Source organism: Tachyglossus aculeatus, chromosome 22, assembly GCF_015852505.1.
Source record: "Tachyglossus aculeatus isolate mTacAcu1 chromosome 22, mTacAcu1.pri, whole genome shotgun sequence".
In the NCBI taxonomy this organism is placed as follows: Eukaryota; Metazoa; Chordata; class Mammalia; order Monotremata; family Tachyglossidae; genus Tachyglossus; species Tachyglossus aculeatus.
Window position 1 is genome coordinate 4,378,261 of NC_052087.1, and position 16,639 is coordinate 4,394,899.

General features: G+C 50.8%; 1 protein-coding gene across 4 annotated transcripts in view; it reads left to right on the forward strand.

Moving 5' to 3' along the window:
- The window catches only part of LOC119943539 (transcriptional enhancer factor TEF-1), a 299,094-nt gene that overhangs the window by 86,241 nt on the left and 196,214 nt on the right, over positions 1-16,639 (forward strand). For 2 of the 4 annotated variants that reach the window (XM_038764590.1, XM_038764591.1), the window contains exon 2: positions 11,203-11,465. In XM_038764590.1, coding sequence (XP_038620518.1) covers positions 11,318-11,465 — 148 coding nt within the window. In that variant the 5' untranslated portion in view covers positions 11,203-11,317. Of the gene's footprint in view, positions 1-11,202; positions 11,466-16,639 lie in introns of those variants that run through there. The other 2 variants (XM_038764588.1, XM_038764589.1) reach the window with 1 other exon arrangement.

The following is a 16,639-nucleotide window of genomic DNA, read 5'->3' on the forward strand; positions in this document are numbered from 1 at the left end:
TTTCCTCATCTGTAATGTGGGGTTTGAATACCTCTTTTGCTGTCCCCTCAGACAGTGAGCCCCATGTGGGACAGGGGCTGTGTCCGAACTGATTATTTTGTATCGACCCTAGCATTACGGTGTGGCTGTACATAGAAGCAGTGTGGCCTGGTGGGGAGTCAAAGCCCCTGGCATCTAACCCCAGCTCCTCCACTTGTCTGCTGGGTGACCTTGAGCAAGTCATTTCACTTCTCTGGGCCACAGTTCCCTCATCTGTAAATTGGGGATGAAGACTCATTCATTCATTCATTCAATCATATTTATTGAGCGCTTCCTGTGCCCCGTGTGGGACAGGGACCATTTCCAACCTGATTACCTTATATCTACCCCAGCGCTTAGGACAGTGCTACTGGCCATGAGCCTTGTCCCTCTGCCCAAACAGGAGCTCGATGGTAAGGATGGAGTGGTGAGAGTCACGCATATCAGCCCCAGGGATTCTTCCCTGCAGGGGATGCATGGGCCTAGGAGTAAAAAGGTCTAATCCCGGCTCTGCCACTCGTCATCTGCCTTGTGACCTTGGATGAGTCACTTCACTTCTCTGTGCCTCAGTTACCTCATCTGTAAAATGGGGATTGAGATCGGGAGCCCTATATAGGACAGGGACTGTGCCCAGCTCAATTTGCTTGTATCCACCCCAACGCTTAGTACAGTGCCTGGTGCATAGTAAGCACTTAACAAGTGCTATCTTTATTATTGTTAGTCCTGATTTCTTAGGAGAGAGGACTCCTTCCCTTCTCTCTGCCCGGGGCAGGCTGCCTTCTGCTGGCTTTTTCCCTTGAAGCTAGAGAGAAGAGGGGAATAGAAGGTAGCCTGCACTCAGGGTGTCAAGTGCTGGGGAGGAGCTGGGAACTGGAAAAAAACTGGACAGTCTTTGACGAGCGCCCAGTACAGTGCCCTGCTGTCCGTAGGCTCCCAGCAAATACCATGGATTGATTGACAAGACACCCTGCCTGGCTGTCTTCCACCGTGTGGGTCTGTCAAGAAGTGTTCGTTGGGGCCAATGGTGGCCTGTGGCTTTTCCACTCGCCGCTCTGCCTTGTTCCCTGGAAATTATCTTTGGGCAAGCGGGGAAATCCGGTGTCTGACAAGAGACAGTGTGCCTCATTCTGGGTGTCCTGTTCCCACTGGCGTTACCTCAGGCTAAAGGAGTTCTTCTCTGGGAATCCAACATCCCCCCCACCCCGTCTCACTTTCTGCGAGGTAATCATCATCATCATCAATCGTATTTATTGAGCGCTTACTATGTGCAGAGCACTGTACTAAGCGCTTGGGAAGTACAAATTGGCAACATATAGAGACAGTCCCTACCCAACAGTGGGCTCACAGTCTAAAAGGGGGAGACAGAGAACAAAACCAAACATATTAACAAAATAAACTAAATAGGATAAGCTTCTTGAGGGCAGGGATCCTGTCTACTAGCTGCAGTGTCCAGCCCAGTTACCTTGTATCTACCTGACACGTAGTACAGGATGAGTCACTTCACTTCTCTGTGCCTCAGTTACCTCATCTGTAAAACGGGGATTGAGACCGGGAGCCCTATATAGGACAGGGACTGTGCCCAGCTCAGTTTGCTTGTATCCACCCCAATGCTTAGTACAGTGCCTGACACATAGTTAGTGAGTAACAAATACTACAATTATTATTATTGTTATTATTACTCTCCCAAACGCTTTACAGCACAGAGGCGGTGTTCATTTCAAACCACTAATTGATTTCCCTGTCTCCTTCCTCCACTCTCCCTAAGTCTTCCCATTTTTTTTTAATGGTATTGGTTAAGCTCCTACCGTGTGTCAGGTACTTTTCTAAGCGCTGGGGTAGATACAAGCTAATCAGGTTGGACATTGTCCCCGTCCCACATGGGGCTCACAAATCTTATTCTCCATTTTACGGATGGGGGGCTGAGGCACAGAGGACGGGAAGTGACTCGTCCAGGGTCTCCCAGCTGACAAGTGACCCAGTGCCTTTCTGATTCCCGGGCCGGTGCTCTATTCCAATAGGCCATATAAACAGCTGGAACTAGTAGGACGGGTGGGTCTCTTTCCCCAGCCTCCTGGGACTCCACACACCCTACGACCAATGTGGACACAGTCCGGCCAGCTGGTTGCCTGCTGGCCACACAACCACGGGACCTAGTTGGCGTCCCCGGGGCACGGAAGATTCGGGGAATTTGGAGGCAAGGGAGAGGGGGAGAGGGACAGCCGTTGGGCTGGAAGCAGCGTGGCCTGATGGAGAGAGCCCGGGCCTGGGAGTTGGACAGGCCTGGGTTCCAATTTCCGATCCGCCCCTTGTCTGCTGCGTGACCTTGGGTAGGTCGCTTCACTTCTCTGGGCCTCAGTTGCCTCATCTGGAAAATGTGAGCCCCATGTGGGACAGGGACTGTGTCCAACTTGCTTGTACTGCCCTCCGGCCCCCTGCGCTGCCTAGCACATAGTAAACACTTAACAGATATTACAATTATCATTGTTATTATATCCACATACCCTCATTGATGCTCATGTGCGCGCCTACCCACGCACACGCCCCCCGCTGCTCCCATTGTCCTATCATGGGGCCTTAGGCCAACTGTGGCTCCCCTGGGAATCTCAGCCCTCGAGGCTGGACAACACGCAGAGCGTTCTGCTTTCTTTTGGCCTTCATCACCTCTTGCAAACCTGAAATAAATTCCCCCCTGGGACACAGGGACCGTGTGTTTCAGGGTTGAAATTTAGTTGACAAGCCAGAATATCTGGTGGTGGCATGGGGCTTCATTCCCTGCGAAGGCTATTTGGTCGGAGGATTATAAGTGACACTTGGCCAGCGTCAATAGCACAGAACGGTTTTCTCGTACAGAATGGCATTGTTTACCTCTTTGCCAGTAAACGGCATTATCTGTCGCTTTAAGCGTAGTCCCGCTATCAGGAAAAATTCCAAATGAGTCCATTTCCAGGTCTCCCTGGCAGCCGAAAACTGGAATCCAGTGGTCATCGGTTAGTTGAAGAGGCCGCGGGTTCTCAATTGGATTTGTTGCCATGTTTTTCTGGTTTCCCCTCTGGCTTGTGGAGAGTGGGAGGAGAAAGAACTGGATGGATATCTATGACTAAATCATTAATCTCTTCAGTGGTAAGTGTTAAGTGCTTAATATGTGCTGGGCACTGTACTAAGCGCTGGGATAGATACAAAGTAATCAGGTTGGACACCATCCGTGTCTCACAAAGTGCTCACCGTCTTAATTCCCATTTGACAGATGGGAAAACTGAGGCACAGAGAAGTGAAGTAACTTGCCCGAGGTCACCCAGTGGTGGAGACAGGGTTAGAACCCGGCTCCTTTCACTCATTGAATCATATTTATTGAGCGCTTACTGTGTGCAGAGCACTGTACTCCTTCCGATTCCCAGGCCTGGGCTGTATTATCCACTAAGCCACGCTGCTTCTCGGTTTCCCAGTGAAGTTGATGACCTCTCCCTGGGAGACCTGGGGAGTCATCGGGGAATGGGGACGGAGCTCCCGATCACCCCCTCTCTCCTCTGGAGCACAAGTTAACCTTTAAACTCTTACGGAATCATGTCGAATAATCGAATCAGGGCCGGAATCTGGGCATTCCGGGCTGCAGAGGGTGGCACAGGAGTTGCCTTTTGATGCCTGTTACCAAGCTGGAAGTGATTAGCTCAGAATGAAAAGTTCACCCCCAAACTAAGAGGGAATTGATTAGCGGTGGGAATACCAGTCGTTTTCCCCCTCCTTCCCCCCACCCCATCCCCCAGCTTCCTCCCTTCAGCTGTGGGCCCTGTCGGTCTTTAGCGCTGCCGTTGAGTGAAACAGGCCTGTTTTCCAGAAGTGTGGCTGACGGGTTCATTCATTCATTCAATCAATCATATTTATTGAGCGCTTACTGTGTATAGAGCACGTACTAAGCGCTTGGAAAGTACAACGATAACGGTACTGATGATGGTATTTTGTTGAGTGCTTAGCATGTGCCAGGCACTGGAGTAGTTCCAAGCAAATCGAGTCTCAATCCACATTTTGCAGATGAAGTAACTGAGGCACAGAGAATTGAAGTGACTCGCCCAAGTAGGTAAGTGGCAGAGTGGGAATTAGACCCTTTGACTCCCAGTCCGAGCTCTATCCAACTGCTCCGTGAAGCTGCCGGGATGGAGTGAGGAATTGGATTGGGGGAACCTGCCCAGAGGCTGGGTCAGTCGTGGACCCTGGATGCGGAACAGACCTGAGCCCCCCTTCCTCTCTGGTGCCCGACTCTGTTCCCAGCTGGGAAGCACTTTGTGGGTGCCATGCCCACCAGCTATTTCCCTCCCCGTCTGCCCGCAGAGACGTACGGCGTCTGGAGGAATTTCTCAAGAAGGACAGCGGATGGGGGAACTTCCCGAGGTGTGCGGCGTTCAGAAGAATTTCTCATAGACGTATGGCACACGGCGGAAATTTTCAAGATGTGCGGCGTATGGGGGAGATTCTTGAGATGCGCGGGGTACGGAGGAATTTCTCAAGATGTACGGAGGAATTCTTCAAGACGTACAGCATGCGGAAGACTTTCTCGAGACGCTAGGCTGACTGAAGAATTTTTCATAGACGTATGGCGTACAGAAGGATTTTCTCATAGGTGTAGACTGTGAGCCCACTGTTGGGTAGGGACCGTCTCTATATGTTGCCAACTTGTACTTCCCAAGCGCTTAGTACAGTGCTCTGCACACAGTAAGCGCTCAATAAATACGATTGATTGATTGATGTAGGGCATACGGATCAATTTCCCAAGACGTACAGAGGAGTTTTTCAAGGCGTGTGGCTTAGAGGGGATTTTCTCAAGACGTATGGCATCCAGAGAAATTATCTGAAGACCTACGGAGGACTTTTTTCAAGACATACAGCGTACATGCGAATTTCTCAAGATGTGAGGCATTCAGAAGATGTTCTCATAGACGTATGGCATACAGGGGAATTTTCATAGATGTACGGCATATGGAGGAATTTTCCATAGTGAATTGCTTACTGGGGAATTTCTCAAGACGTATGGCGTGCAGAGAAATTTTCTGAAGACACAGGGAGGAATTTTTCAAGACGTACGGCGTACTGGTTAATTTCTCAAAGATGCGCGGCGTACAAAGGAATTTCTCATAGACGTATGGCATACAGGGGAATTGTCTTATAGACGTATGGCATACGGACGAATTTCTCAAGGCGTAACAGCGTATTGGGGGATTTTTCAGGATGGTCGGCATGCAGGGGAGTTTGTCAAGATGTTCGGTGTGCAGGGGAGCTTCTCAGATGTACGACGTAAAGAGGAATTGCTCAAGACGTGCAGTGGAGTTTCTCAAGGCATACGGTGTACAGGGACATTTCTCAAGACACATGGCGTTCAGGGGAATTTCTCATAGCTGTACGGGGTGCAGAGGAATTTCTCAAGCCCCTTCTGTCCCCACGGGGCTGAGAGGCCAAAATGGATGGTACAGGAATGGTGGTGGGGGTGGGCAGCCTGAGGGGAGGCCGAAGCAGCGTGGATGAAGCAAAGCATGTCATTCTCTAGACTGGAAGCTGCTTGTGGGCAGGGACTTTGTCTACCAACTTATGTATTGGACTCCCCTAAGTGCTTAGTACAATGCTCTGCACACAGCAAGTGCTCAATAAATACCACTGATTGATTCTTTCTAGAATGGAAGCCCCCTTATGGGCCGGGAACATGTCTTAATTCTGTCATATTGGAATCCCCCAAGTGCTTAGTACAGTGCTGTGCACACAGCAAGTGCTCAATAAATACAATCGATTATTCTCTCTAGACTGTAAGCAGCTTGGGGAATGTGTCTGCCAACCCTTCCTTTATTCACCTCACCCTCAGCCCCACAGCACTTATGTCCATGTCTGTGATTTATTTTACGTGTACATATTCTATTTATTTTATTTTGTTAATATGTTTTGTTTTGTTCTCTGTCTCCCCCTTGTAGACCGTGAGCCCACTGTTGGGTAGAGACCGTCTCTATATGTTGCCAAGTTGTACTTCGCAAGTGCTTAGTACAGTGCTCTGCACACAGTAAGCGCTCAATAAATACTATTGAATGAATGAATGAATAATTTATTCATTTATATTAACGTCTGTCTCCCCATCTCGACTTCGAGTTCATTGTGGGCAGGGATTGTGACTGTATATTGGTATAGTGTGCTCGCTTATTGGTATATTGTGCTCTCCCAAGCGCTTAATACGGTGCTCTGCACACAGTAAGTGCTCGAGAACTACGATTGATTGATTTGATTGGGTCGTCTGTCATGGAGGTGGAGTTAGGAGTTTCCTGGGTGCTGCCCACCCTGTGCCCTTGCCCAGCCAATATCATCATCACCCAGGGTATTTATTGAGCACTTACTATGTGCAGAGCGCTGTACTGGAGAAGCAGCGAGGCTCAGTGGAAAGAGCCCGGGCTTTGGAGTCAGAGGTCATCGGTTCAAATCCCGGCTCCGCCACCTGTCAGCTGGGTGACTTTGGGCAAGTCATTTAACTTCTCTGTGCCTCAGTTACCTCACCTGTAAAATGAGGACTAAAACTGTGAGCACTCCCCGTGGGACAACCTGATCACTTTGTAACCTCCCCAGCGCTTAGAACAACGCTTTGCACATAGTAAGTGCTTAACGAATACCATCATTTTTGTTATTAATACTAAGGGATTGGGAGAGTACAAGACAACAGAGTTGGTAGGCACGTTCCCTGCCCGCTACGAGCTTACAGTCTGGAGAACTAAAGGTGCCCTAGGAGGTTAGCGTTCTGCACATGGAGTAGCGGCAATGGATGACTTCTAGACTTCTTCTAGACTGTGAGCCCACTGTTGGGTAGGGACCGTCTCTATATGTTGCCAACCTGTACTTCCCAAGCGCTTAGTCCAGTGCTCTGCACACAGTAAGCGCTCGATAAATACGATTGATTGATTGATTGATAAATACGATTGAATGAATGAATGAATGGCAGCAGAGCTGAGCATTAGCCAAGCCCAAGGGACTCACAGGAGCCATTTCATCTCCCTTTTCGCCAAATTCGTTGAGGAACGTTTTTATACCCACTGTGGTCGCTGTGCAAAGCCAGGAATGACACCGATTAAGGGGCATTCCCCCTCCTCATCCATTTAACGAATGACGACCAAATGTCCCGGCCCAGTTAGTTCCATAAAACTCTGATGCCTAAAAGCATAGTCAGCACAAACGCAGGATTGTCCTTGGATGCGTGGTGTGGCCTGAGGAAAGAGCACAGTCCTGGGAGTCAGGGGACCTGGGTTCAAATCCCAGTTCTGCCACTTGCCTGCTGTGTGACCTTGAACAAGTCACTTGACTTCTCTGGCCCTCAGTTTTTTCATCTGTCAAATGGGGATTCAGTCCCTGTTCTCCTTCTTCCTTAGACTGAGAGCCCCATGAGGGTCAGGGCCTGTGTCCGACTTATCTTTTATCTACCCCAGAGCTTAGTACAGTGCCTGGCACACAGTAAGAGCGTAACATGCCATTATTATTATTACACTCTCTAGACTGTAAGCTGTTTTTTTTTTAATGGCATTTATTAAGCGCTTACTATGTGCAAAGCACTGTTCTAAGTGCTGTGGAGGTTACAAGGTGATCAGGTTGTCCCACATGGGGCTCACAGTCTTCATCCCCATTTTCCAGATGAGGTAACTGAGGCACAGAGAAGTTAAGTGACTTGCCCAAAGTCACACAGCTGACAGTTGGCCGAGCCGGCATTCGCACCCATGACCTCTGACTCCACAGCCTGTGCTCTTTCTACTGAGCCACGCAGGGAACAGGTTTGCTTAATTGTGTTGTGTTGTATTCTCTCCCAAGTGCTTAATCATAATAATAATAATAATGGTATTTGTTAAGCGCTTACTATGTGCAAAGCACTGTTCTAAGCGCTGGGGGAATACAAGGTGATCGGGTTGTCCCACGTGGGGCTCACAGTCTTAATCCCCATTTTCCAGATGAGGTAAATGAGGCTCAGAGAAGTTGTGACTTGCCCGAAGTCACACAGCTGACAGTTGGCGGAGCCGGGATTTGAACCCATGACCTCTGACTCCAAAGCCCCTGCTCTTTCCACTGAGCCATGCAGGGAACAGGTCTGCTTAATTCTGTTGTGTTGTATTCACTCCCAAGTGCTTAGTACTGTGCTCTGCACTAGTAAACGCTCAGTAAATACCATTGATTGATTTGATTGCCATCAAGTACCAATGTGTACAGAAATGCAGTGGGGCTGGGAGGGGGGAAGAGCAAAGGGAGCAAGTCAGGGTGATCCAGGGGAGTGGGAAATGAGGAAAAGCGGGGCTTAGGAAAGGCCTCTTGGAGGATTTGTGCTTTCATTAAGACTTTGAAGGGCGGGGAGAGGAATTGTCTGTGGGATTTGAGGAGGGAGGGTGTTCCAGGCCAGAGGCAGGACGTGGGCTAGGCATTGGTGGCGAGGCGGGCGAGATCAAGCCACAGTGAGAAGGTTAGCTCCAATCAATCAATCAATCAATCGTATTTATTGAGCGCTTACTGTGTGCAAAGCACTGTACTAAGCGCTTGGGAAGTACAAGTTGGCAACATATAGAGACAGTCCCTACCCAACAGCGGGCTCACAGTCTAGAAGGGGGAGACAGAGAACAAAACAAATTAACAAAATAAAATAAAAAGAATAAATATGTACAAATAAAATAGAGTAATAAATACGTACAAACATATATACATATATACAGGTGCTGTGGGGAAGGGGAGGAGGCAAGATGGGGGGAATGGAGAGGGGGGTGAGGGGGAGAGGAAGGAAGGGGCTCAGTCTGGGAAGGCCTCCTGGAGGAGGTGAGCTCTCAGCAGGGCCTTGAAGGGAGGAAGAGAGCTAGTTTGGTGGATGGACAGAGGGAGGGCATTCCAGGCCCGGGGGAGGATGTGGGCCGGGGGTCGACGGCGGGACAGGTGAGAATGAGGAACGGCAAGGAGATTAGCAGCAGAGGAGCGGAGGGTGTGGGCTGGGCTGTAGAAGGAGAGAAGGGAGGTGAGGTAGGAGAGGGCGAGGTGATGGACAGCCTTAAAGCCGAGGGTGAGGAGTTTCTGCCTGATGCGCAGATTGATTGGTAGCCACTGGAGATTTTTGAGGAGGGGAGTGACATGCCCAGAGCGTTTCTGGACAAAGACAATCCGGGCAGCGGCGTGAAGTATGGATTGAAGTGGGGAGAGACACGAGGATGGGAGATCAGATAGAAGGCCGATGCAGTAGTCCAGACGGGATAGGATGAGAGCTTGAACGAGCAGGGGAGCGGTTTGGATGGAGGGGAAAGGGCGGATCTTGGCAATGCTCCAGAGGAGTGAAGTGTGCGAGCTGGGTTGTAGAAGGAGAGAAGGGAGGTGAGGTAGGAGGGGGCAAGGTGATGGACTGCTGTATAGCCAGTGGTGAGGAGTTTTTGCTGGATGCGTAAATGGATGGGCAACCACTGGTGTTTTTTGAGGAGGGCATGATACGTCCTCAACATTATTGTAGAAAAATGATCTGACAGCAGAAGCGAAGTATGGACTATTGTGAGGAGAGGCAGGAGGCTCAGCACTTACTCTCCCAAGCGCTTAGTACAGTGCTTTGCACACAGTAAGCGCTCAAAAAATAACGATTAAATGAATGAATAATAATAATAATTATGGTATTTGTTAAGCACTTAATATGTGCCAGGCACTGTTGTAAGCGCTAAGGTAGATACAAGGTAATAGCCACACTGGTGAAGGGCACGGTCTCCTCCAGGGAATCATTCATTCATTCAACCAACTGTATCATACTGTACTCTCCCAAGCATTTAGCCCAGTGCAGAACATACAGTAAGCGCTCAAAAAATACCACTGGTCGAGGCCCTGAGGGGGTGTTGAAGGGCTGTATTGGACCCACTAGACTGGAAGCGCCTAGCGGGCTGGGATCGCATCTGCCAACCACAGTGTCCTCATCCAGCTTGGCTTAGTGGAAAGAGCACGGGCTTGGGAGTCAGAGGACGTGGGTTCTAATTCCGGCTCTGCCACTTGTCCGCTGTGTGACCGTGGCCAAGGCACCTCACTTCTGGGCCTCAGTTACCTCATCTGTGAAATAGGGATGAAGACTGTGAGCCCCACGTGGGACAACCTGATTACCTTGTACCTACTCCAGTGCTTAGAACAGTTCTTGGCACATAGTGAGAGCTCAACAAAATGCCATAATAATAATTATTATTATCCAAGCGCTTAGTACAGTGTTCTGCGCACAGTGAGCTCTCAATGAATACTGTTGATTGATTGAAGGGCAGCATGAGGGTCTGCATGTCTAGGGAGGCGGGGGGCTCCTTACTAGGGTGGCACTGGGGAAGGGGAGTCTAGATGGTCTCCGATTACTACAGTACCCAACCGCTTAGTCTTGTGGGGAAATAGTCACCCCTCTAGACTGTAAGCTTGTCTTGGGCAGGGAACGTCTCTATTGTGGCATTGTACTCTCCCGAGCGTTCAGTACAGTGCTCTGCACACAATAAGCACTCAATGTGATTGAATAAATATGATTGAAAGAGTGAATAAGTATGATTGAATCATAAATAAATATGATTAAATGAATAGATATGGTTGAATGAATGAATGACTCCCTGGAGAAGACCGTGTCCTTCGCCAGTGTGGTCAGTACCTTGTATCTACCATAGCACTTAGAACAGTGGTTGGCATATACTAAGCGCTTAACAAATACCATAATTGTTATTATTGTGTATAGCTCTATAATTCTATTTATCCATTTTGATGCTATTGGTGCCTTTCAACTTAATAATAATAATGATGGCAGTTATTAAGCACTTACTATGTGCAAAGCTCTGTTCTAAGTGTGGGGGAGGTCCCACGGCGGGGGAGCTCACAGCCTTCATCCCCGTTTTACAGATGAGTTAACTGAGGCACTGAAGTTAAGTCACTTGCCCAGAGTCACACAGCTGACAGTTGGTGGAGCCAGCATTTGAACCCATGACCTCTGACTCCAAAGCCCGTGCTCGTTCCACTGAGCCACGCTGCCTCTCGTCTTGTTTTGTTGTCTATCTCCCCCGTCTAGACTGCGAGCCTGTCGTCGGGTCGGGATTGTCTCTATCTGTTGCCGAATTGTACTTTCCAAGGGCTCAGTACAGTGCTCTGCACACGGTAAGCGCGCAGAAAACACGATCGAATGAATGAATTAATCTCGCGCTTCCCTCTCCCCGTCAGGTCCGCCACCCCGAGAAGACTCCAGGCTCCGGCTCGGAGCCGCCCCACCCCCACCGCCACCATTGAGCCCAACAGCTGGAGCGGCAGCGAGAGTCCTGCCGAGAACCTCGAAAGGATGAGCGACTCGGCCGACAAGCCCATCGACAACGACGCCGAGGGCGTCTGGAGCCCTGACATCGAGCAGAGCTTCCAGGAGGCGCTGGCCATCTACCCGCCCTGCGGGAGGAGGAAAATCATCCTCTCCGACGAAGGCAAGATGTATGGTGAGTCGGGCGGCGGCGGGATGGAGGACGGGGGTCTTGCTCTGTCCTCGCGTCTTGAGGTTGGATCTTCTGGGTCTGCCTGAGGGAATCGGCGCCGGCTGACGGTGGAGTTGCGATGGTGGGCGGCCTCGCTTGGGCAGCGACTGGGTGGTTATTATTTGCCCTCTCGTCTGAGGGCCGCGGGAAGCCGCGTGGATGCCCGTGCCCAGAAGCGACTGGACGTCCGGCCTCCCCATACCTCTGTGCCGGGCACTCGACCGTGGGGTGTTGCGGCGCCGTCTCATATCCATCTCCCACCCCGGGGTCCCCAACCACATCCTAGAGGTGGGTGAACTTCAGACACAGTGTGCTCTGCCAAGGAGGGAGGTGGGTGGCACCGGGCGGTCGTGACGGAGCCAGGACCAGGGCCAGGAAGAGATCCATAACTCACGCTCAGAAGGGCCCATCAGAAACCGAGCGTAGTGGTGGCCTGCTCTGGCCGGAGTACAGATGGACCCTCGTAATGGACCGTTCTTGTCTTTTCACACGGCTCCTTCTTGAGGGTCTGGCCAAGCTCACTCTTTTGAGGAGGAGAAAGTAGGTGGTAACTGCCACTGCCACTGGCTGGGCTCCTTCCCCCTTCCCGCCCCAGGACCGATGGGATGATATGGTGGAAATGAGGAGAATCTTTCCTTCCGTGGTGGTGGAGTTGGCTCTCCCAGCCCGTCAGTGTCACAGGGAGGCGGAAACAAACCTTCATCTTTCTTTCTGTGGTGGTGGTGGAATCGCCTCTCACAGCCTGTCAGTGTCACAGAGAGGCAGAAACAAACCCTAAGGCGTTAGCTGGCAACTGTCATGTGACCCTTGCAACATGTCTGTAAAAACAGACTGCGGATGAAGCGTCTCAGCTGTTGTTGGCAGAAAGAGCCCAGTCCCTGGTTTCTGGCTAGATTTATTTTTTGTTTTTTTGGTAAATTCAGAGAGTGCGGTTTTCCCCTGCCCCCTTTCCTCTTCCTTCCCCTCGCCCCTAACCCTGTCCCCAAATCTTTATACTAAAGGCGGAAGATGTTCTTTGAGCTTGGCATTTGATTCGGGAAGAGAAAGCTGTGGTTTCAGTTGTTGGTTCTTTTGCTAATTTAGAAGTAATCTAATCTAATCGATGGTTTTCATTGAGCAGGGCACTGTATTAAGTGCTCGGGAGAGGACAATGTAGCAGAGGTGGCAGACTTTTTCATGGGCCAAATATTTTCAATTCAGAATCGCTAGGAAAACCTGGTTGCATCTGACTTCTCATGGGAAACACCAGGAGGGAAAATAACCTTTTTTAATAGAATTATTTATTAAGCAATTAAAAAAGCTGAATTTCAAATTATATACCGATAATAATTGTGACCACTAGTTAAGCACTTACAATGTACCAAAACCCATGCTATGGACTGAGATAGATAAAAGATAAACACGTCAGAAACCATCCCTGTCCCACATAGAGCTAGCAGGCCAAGTAGGAGAAAATTTTACAGGTTTTACAGATGAGGGGAAACGAGAAGTGAGGTGATCTGCCCAAGGTCACACAGCAGACAAGTGGTGGAGCCGGGATTAGAATCCAGATCCTCTGACTCTTAGGCCTGTGGTCTTTCCACTAGGCCACACTGTGCGTTGTCGATTCCTCTCTCCAAGGAATTCAGTTTTTCGCACGCGCCTTGTATCCCTAGAAGAATCGTGTGGTACATCTAATCACAATTGATCACGAAAATGTTCTTAACGGGCCCTACCCGGGCGGGACGCATCATCTAATATCTAACTGTTCATTCTGAGAAATTGCCTTTGAGTTTGGCTGGTTACGATGGCTGCATTTCGCATAAGGTTTTAAAAATGTGAGCTTACGAACGTGGATTTATTAGTGCCAAGTGTAAAAGCGGAAAGCCTTATTTAAAGTGGTGGTGGTGTCTTTTTTATGGTATTTGTCAAGTGCTTACTATATGCCGGGCAGTCTACTAAGCTCTGGCATGGATAAAAGCAAATCGGGTTCGGCACAGTCCCTGTCCCACGTGGGGCTTACGGTCTTCATCCCCATTTTACAGATGAGGGCACTGAGGCCCAGAGAAATGAAGCAACTAGTCCAAGGTCCCATAGTAGACCCGGGGCGGAGCCGAGATTAGAACCCAGGCCCGTGCTCTCTCCAGTGGGCCACGAAACCAGAGCATTGGGCACTGTAGGGTATTGATTGTCCCGGCATCGTAACCCCCAACTGACGCCAACGTGGAGAGGGTAGCCAATCAATCAATCAGTTGTATTTATTGAGCGCTTACTGTGTGCAGAGCACTGTACTAAGCGCTTGGGATGTACAAGTTGGCAACATATAGAGACAGTCCCTACCCAACAGTGGGCTCACAGCCAGAGTCTTGCCCCCTCTTCCCCGTGTCGGCTATGGGGGAGATCCCGATCCATTTGGGGGAGACCGTGGCCCGCGCCCCCCACATTGTAGAACCCTTGGGATGGAGCCAGCTGGACTCTCCCCTCCCTCTGGAGGGAACAAGCCGAGGTCAAGAAGGAATGTGGCCTAGTGGCTAGAGCCCGGGCCTGGGAATCCGAAGTTCCTGGGGTCTCATCCCGGCTCCGCCCCTTGTCTGCTGGGTGGCTTGGGGCAAATCGCTTCACTTCTCTGGGCCTTAGTTCCCTCATCTGTAGAGTAGCAATTAAGATTGTGATCCCCACGTGAGACGCAGAGTGTGTCCAACCTGATTAGATTGTATCTACCCGGGCGCTTGGTACAGTGCCTGGCAAGTAGTAAGCGCTTAACAAATACCATTAAAAAACCCAACAATTTTAAAATAGAAAAGACACCTCTCGGGATCCAGGCTGGGGAGCCTGACTCCACTCACATTCCCCTGGGAGCCTGGATCCCAGAGTTCAGGAACCAGCAGGATGGGATTTTTTTTCCTTGTGGTATTTGTAAAGCATTTACTATGTTTCCAGAACTATACTAAGCGCTGGGGTAGATACAAGCTAATCGGATTGGACCCAGTCCCTGTCCCAAATAGGGCTCACAGTCTTCATCCCCATTGTACAGATGAGGGAACTGAGGCCCAGAGAAGTGAAGCAGTTTACCCAAGGTCACACAGCAGACTCGGGAATAGAACCCAGGTCCTTCTGATGCCCAGGACTGGCTCTGTGCCCCAGGCCACATTGCTTCTCGAGGGTTAAGGCCTTGATCTCCTTTCCCAGACGCAGGGGTCCTATCCCTCCAGTTCCAAGGATCCCGTCTGGTCTCCGTGTGCCGGGTGGATTCGGTCGTGGCTGAGCGGCTTTGCTTGTGAAGCCTAATCGTCATCCAGAGACTTTGAGGTCAAAACATCGTACGTGTTTCAGATTCTGCGGGGTGGAATCCAAATAATCCCTGCCCCTCTGTGAACCACTGAGTTTATTTCACTACCGAGAGACGTTAGACCATCACAAGCCTCTGGCAGAGAGAGGGAGTTCATTGCGTGACCCGAAGTCCTGAGCTGTCAGAGACCAAGGTTCGAGTCAGTGCATTTTCAAGTGGAGAGAAGTTGCCTGAAAAGTAAGGTCCTGAAAAAATACCATCTTACCAAAGGAAGAACTGAGCGATATTTCTCTGATGAATGAAGTTTGAGGCCTTTAGAGGTAGGATGCTTGGAATTTCTTCTTTTTATAGTGGCGGCTAAGACAGGGAACCCTCCCCTCCCCCCCGCAATTCCTCCCCGCTGAGGAAGTCTCAACTTTCCGTATGTATACACAGACTCTCAGTATACGGTGGGGAACATGAGGTGTGGGTGGGTGTTGGGTGTGTCATTGTGGGGGTGTAGGGTGGGGTGTGAGTCAGGGTGGGATGGGATGTGTATCAGGTTGTGGGAGGGTGTTGGGAGTGTGTCAGGGTGTGGTGGGTTGTGTGTCAGGGTGTAGGTGTGTAGGGTGGGGTGCATATGGCAGGACGTGAGGGTGTGATCCTTCGGCATTGGAGATGAGACGGAAGATTCTGATAAGTGAGGCGGCCCCTTCCCGCATCCCTTTTGTGTGTGTTGTGGCCCCCAAACTGAATCCCGTCTTTCCCAACTCCGCCACCCCAACCAGTGAAGTGGAATTGAGTGGGTTCCAATCTAGCCAGTCCAGCGCCTCGCTAGCCGGCCCGGGCAGAGGACCCCTGGAGACCGCCTGAGGACACCCGGTGTGGGCCCCAGGGTGGCCCAGGCGGGGAACCGGGGTTCCACTCTGGCCTGGACTTTGTGCTGGGAGGGTCGGTGAGGAGGAGGGGCCTAGGTGGGCCGAAGCGAGAAAGAGCCGTCCGGACCCCCGCTCTCCCCCGGCCCCGAACATCTCCGGTTTCGCCGACCTCCCCCTCAGCGGGCCGCCAGCGCGCAGCAGATGTTAGCCCATAATTTGCTCCTCTCGAGAGGCCGACAGCTGCACTCGACACCTGCCCCGGACTGCAGGTGTTCCCCTTGGACAGCTGGGAGGGCCAGAGGGGGGTGGGAGGGCCGGCTGAAGTTAATCGGCTTGGGGCAGACACAGGCCGGTCTGTCTCAGTCCGGGGGCTGTCCCCAAGCGGCCGCACCCCCACCAATTGAAGCAGGCAAGAGCGTTGATCATTCTGGGGAGAGCCTTTCCTGGTGCCAGCTTGGGTATCCTGGTGGAGGAAGGGAATAATAATAATAATAATAATAATAATAATAATAATAATAATAGTAACGATGGCATTTGTTAAGTGGTTACTATGTGCCAAGCATTGTTCTAAGCGCCGAAGGGGGGATACAAGGTAATCAGGTTGTCCCACATGGGGCTCACAGTCTTAATCCCCATTTTGCAGTTGAGGTAACTGAGGCCCAGAGCAGAAGAGTGACTTGCCCAAAGTCACACAGCTGCAAGTGGCGGAGCCGGGATTAGAACCCAGGACCTCTGACTCCCAAGCCCGTGTTCTTTCCGCTGAGCCAGGCTGCTTCTTTTGAATACCGCGTGTGCATGTTCCGTGTCCACCCGCTTCTCAGAGGAACCCCCCTCCCACCCTGCCCCTCACCACTCAGTCGATCGTATTGATTGAGCGCTTACTGTGTGTTGAGCACTGTGTTTGGGAGAGGACAATAAATGGACACATTCCCTGCCCACGGCGGGCTTCCAGTCTAGAGGGGGACTTAGAAAAGCAGCCGTGGCCTGGCACCGCCCTGACGAGTCCGCGAGAA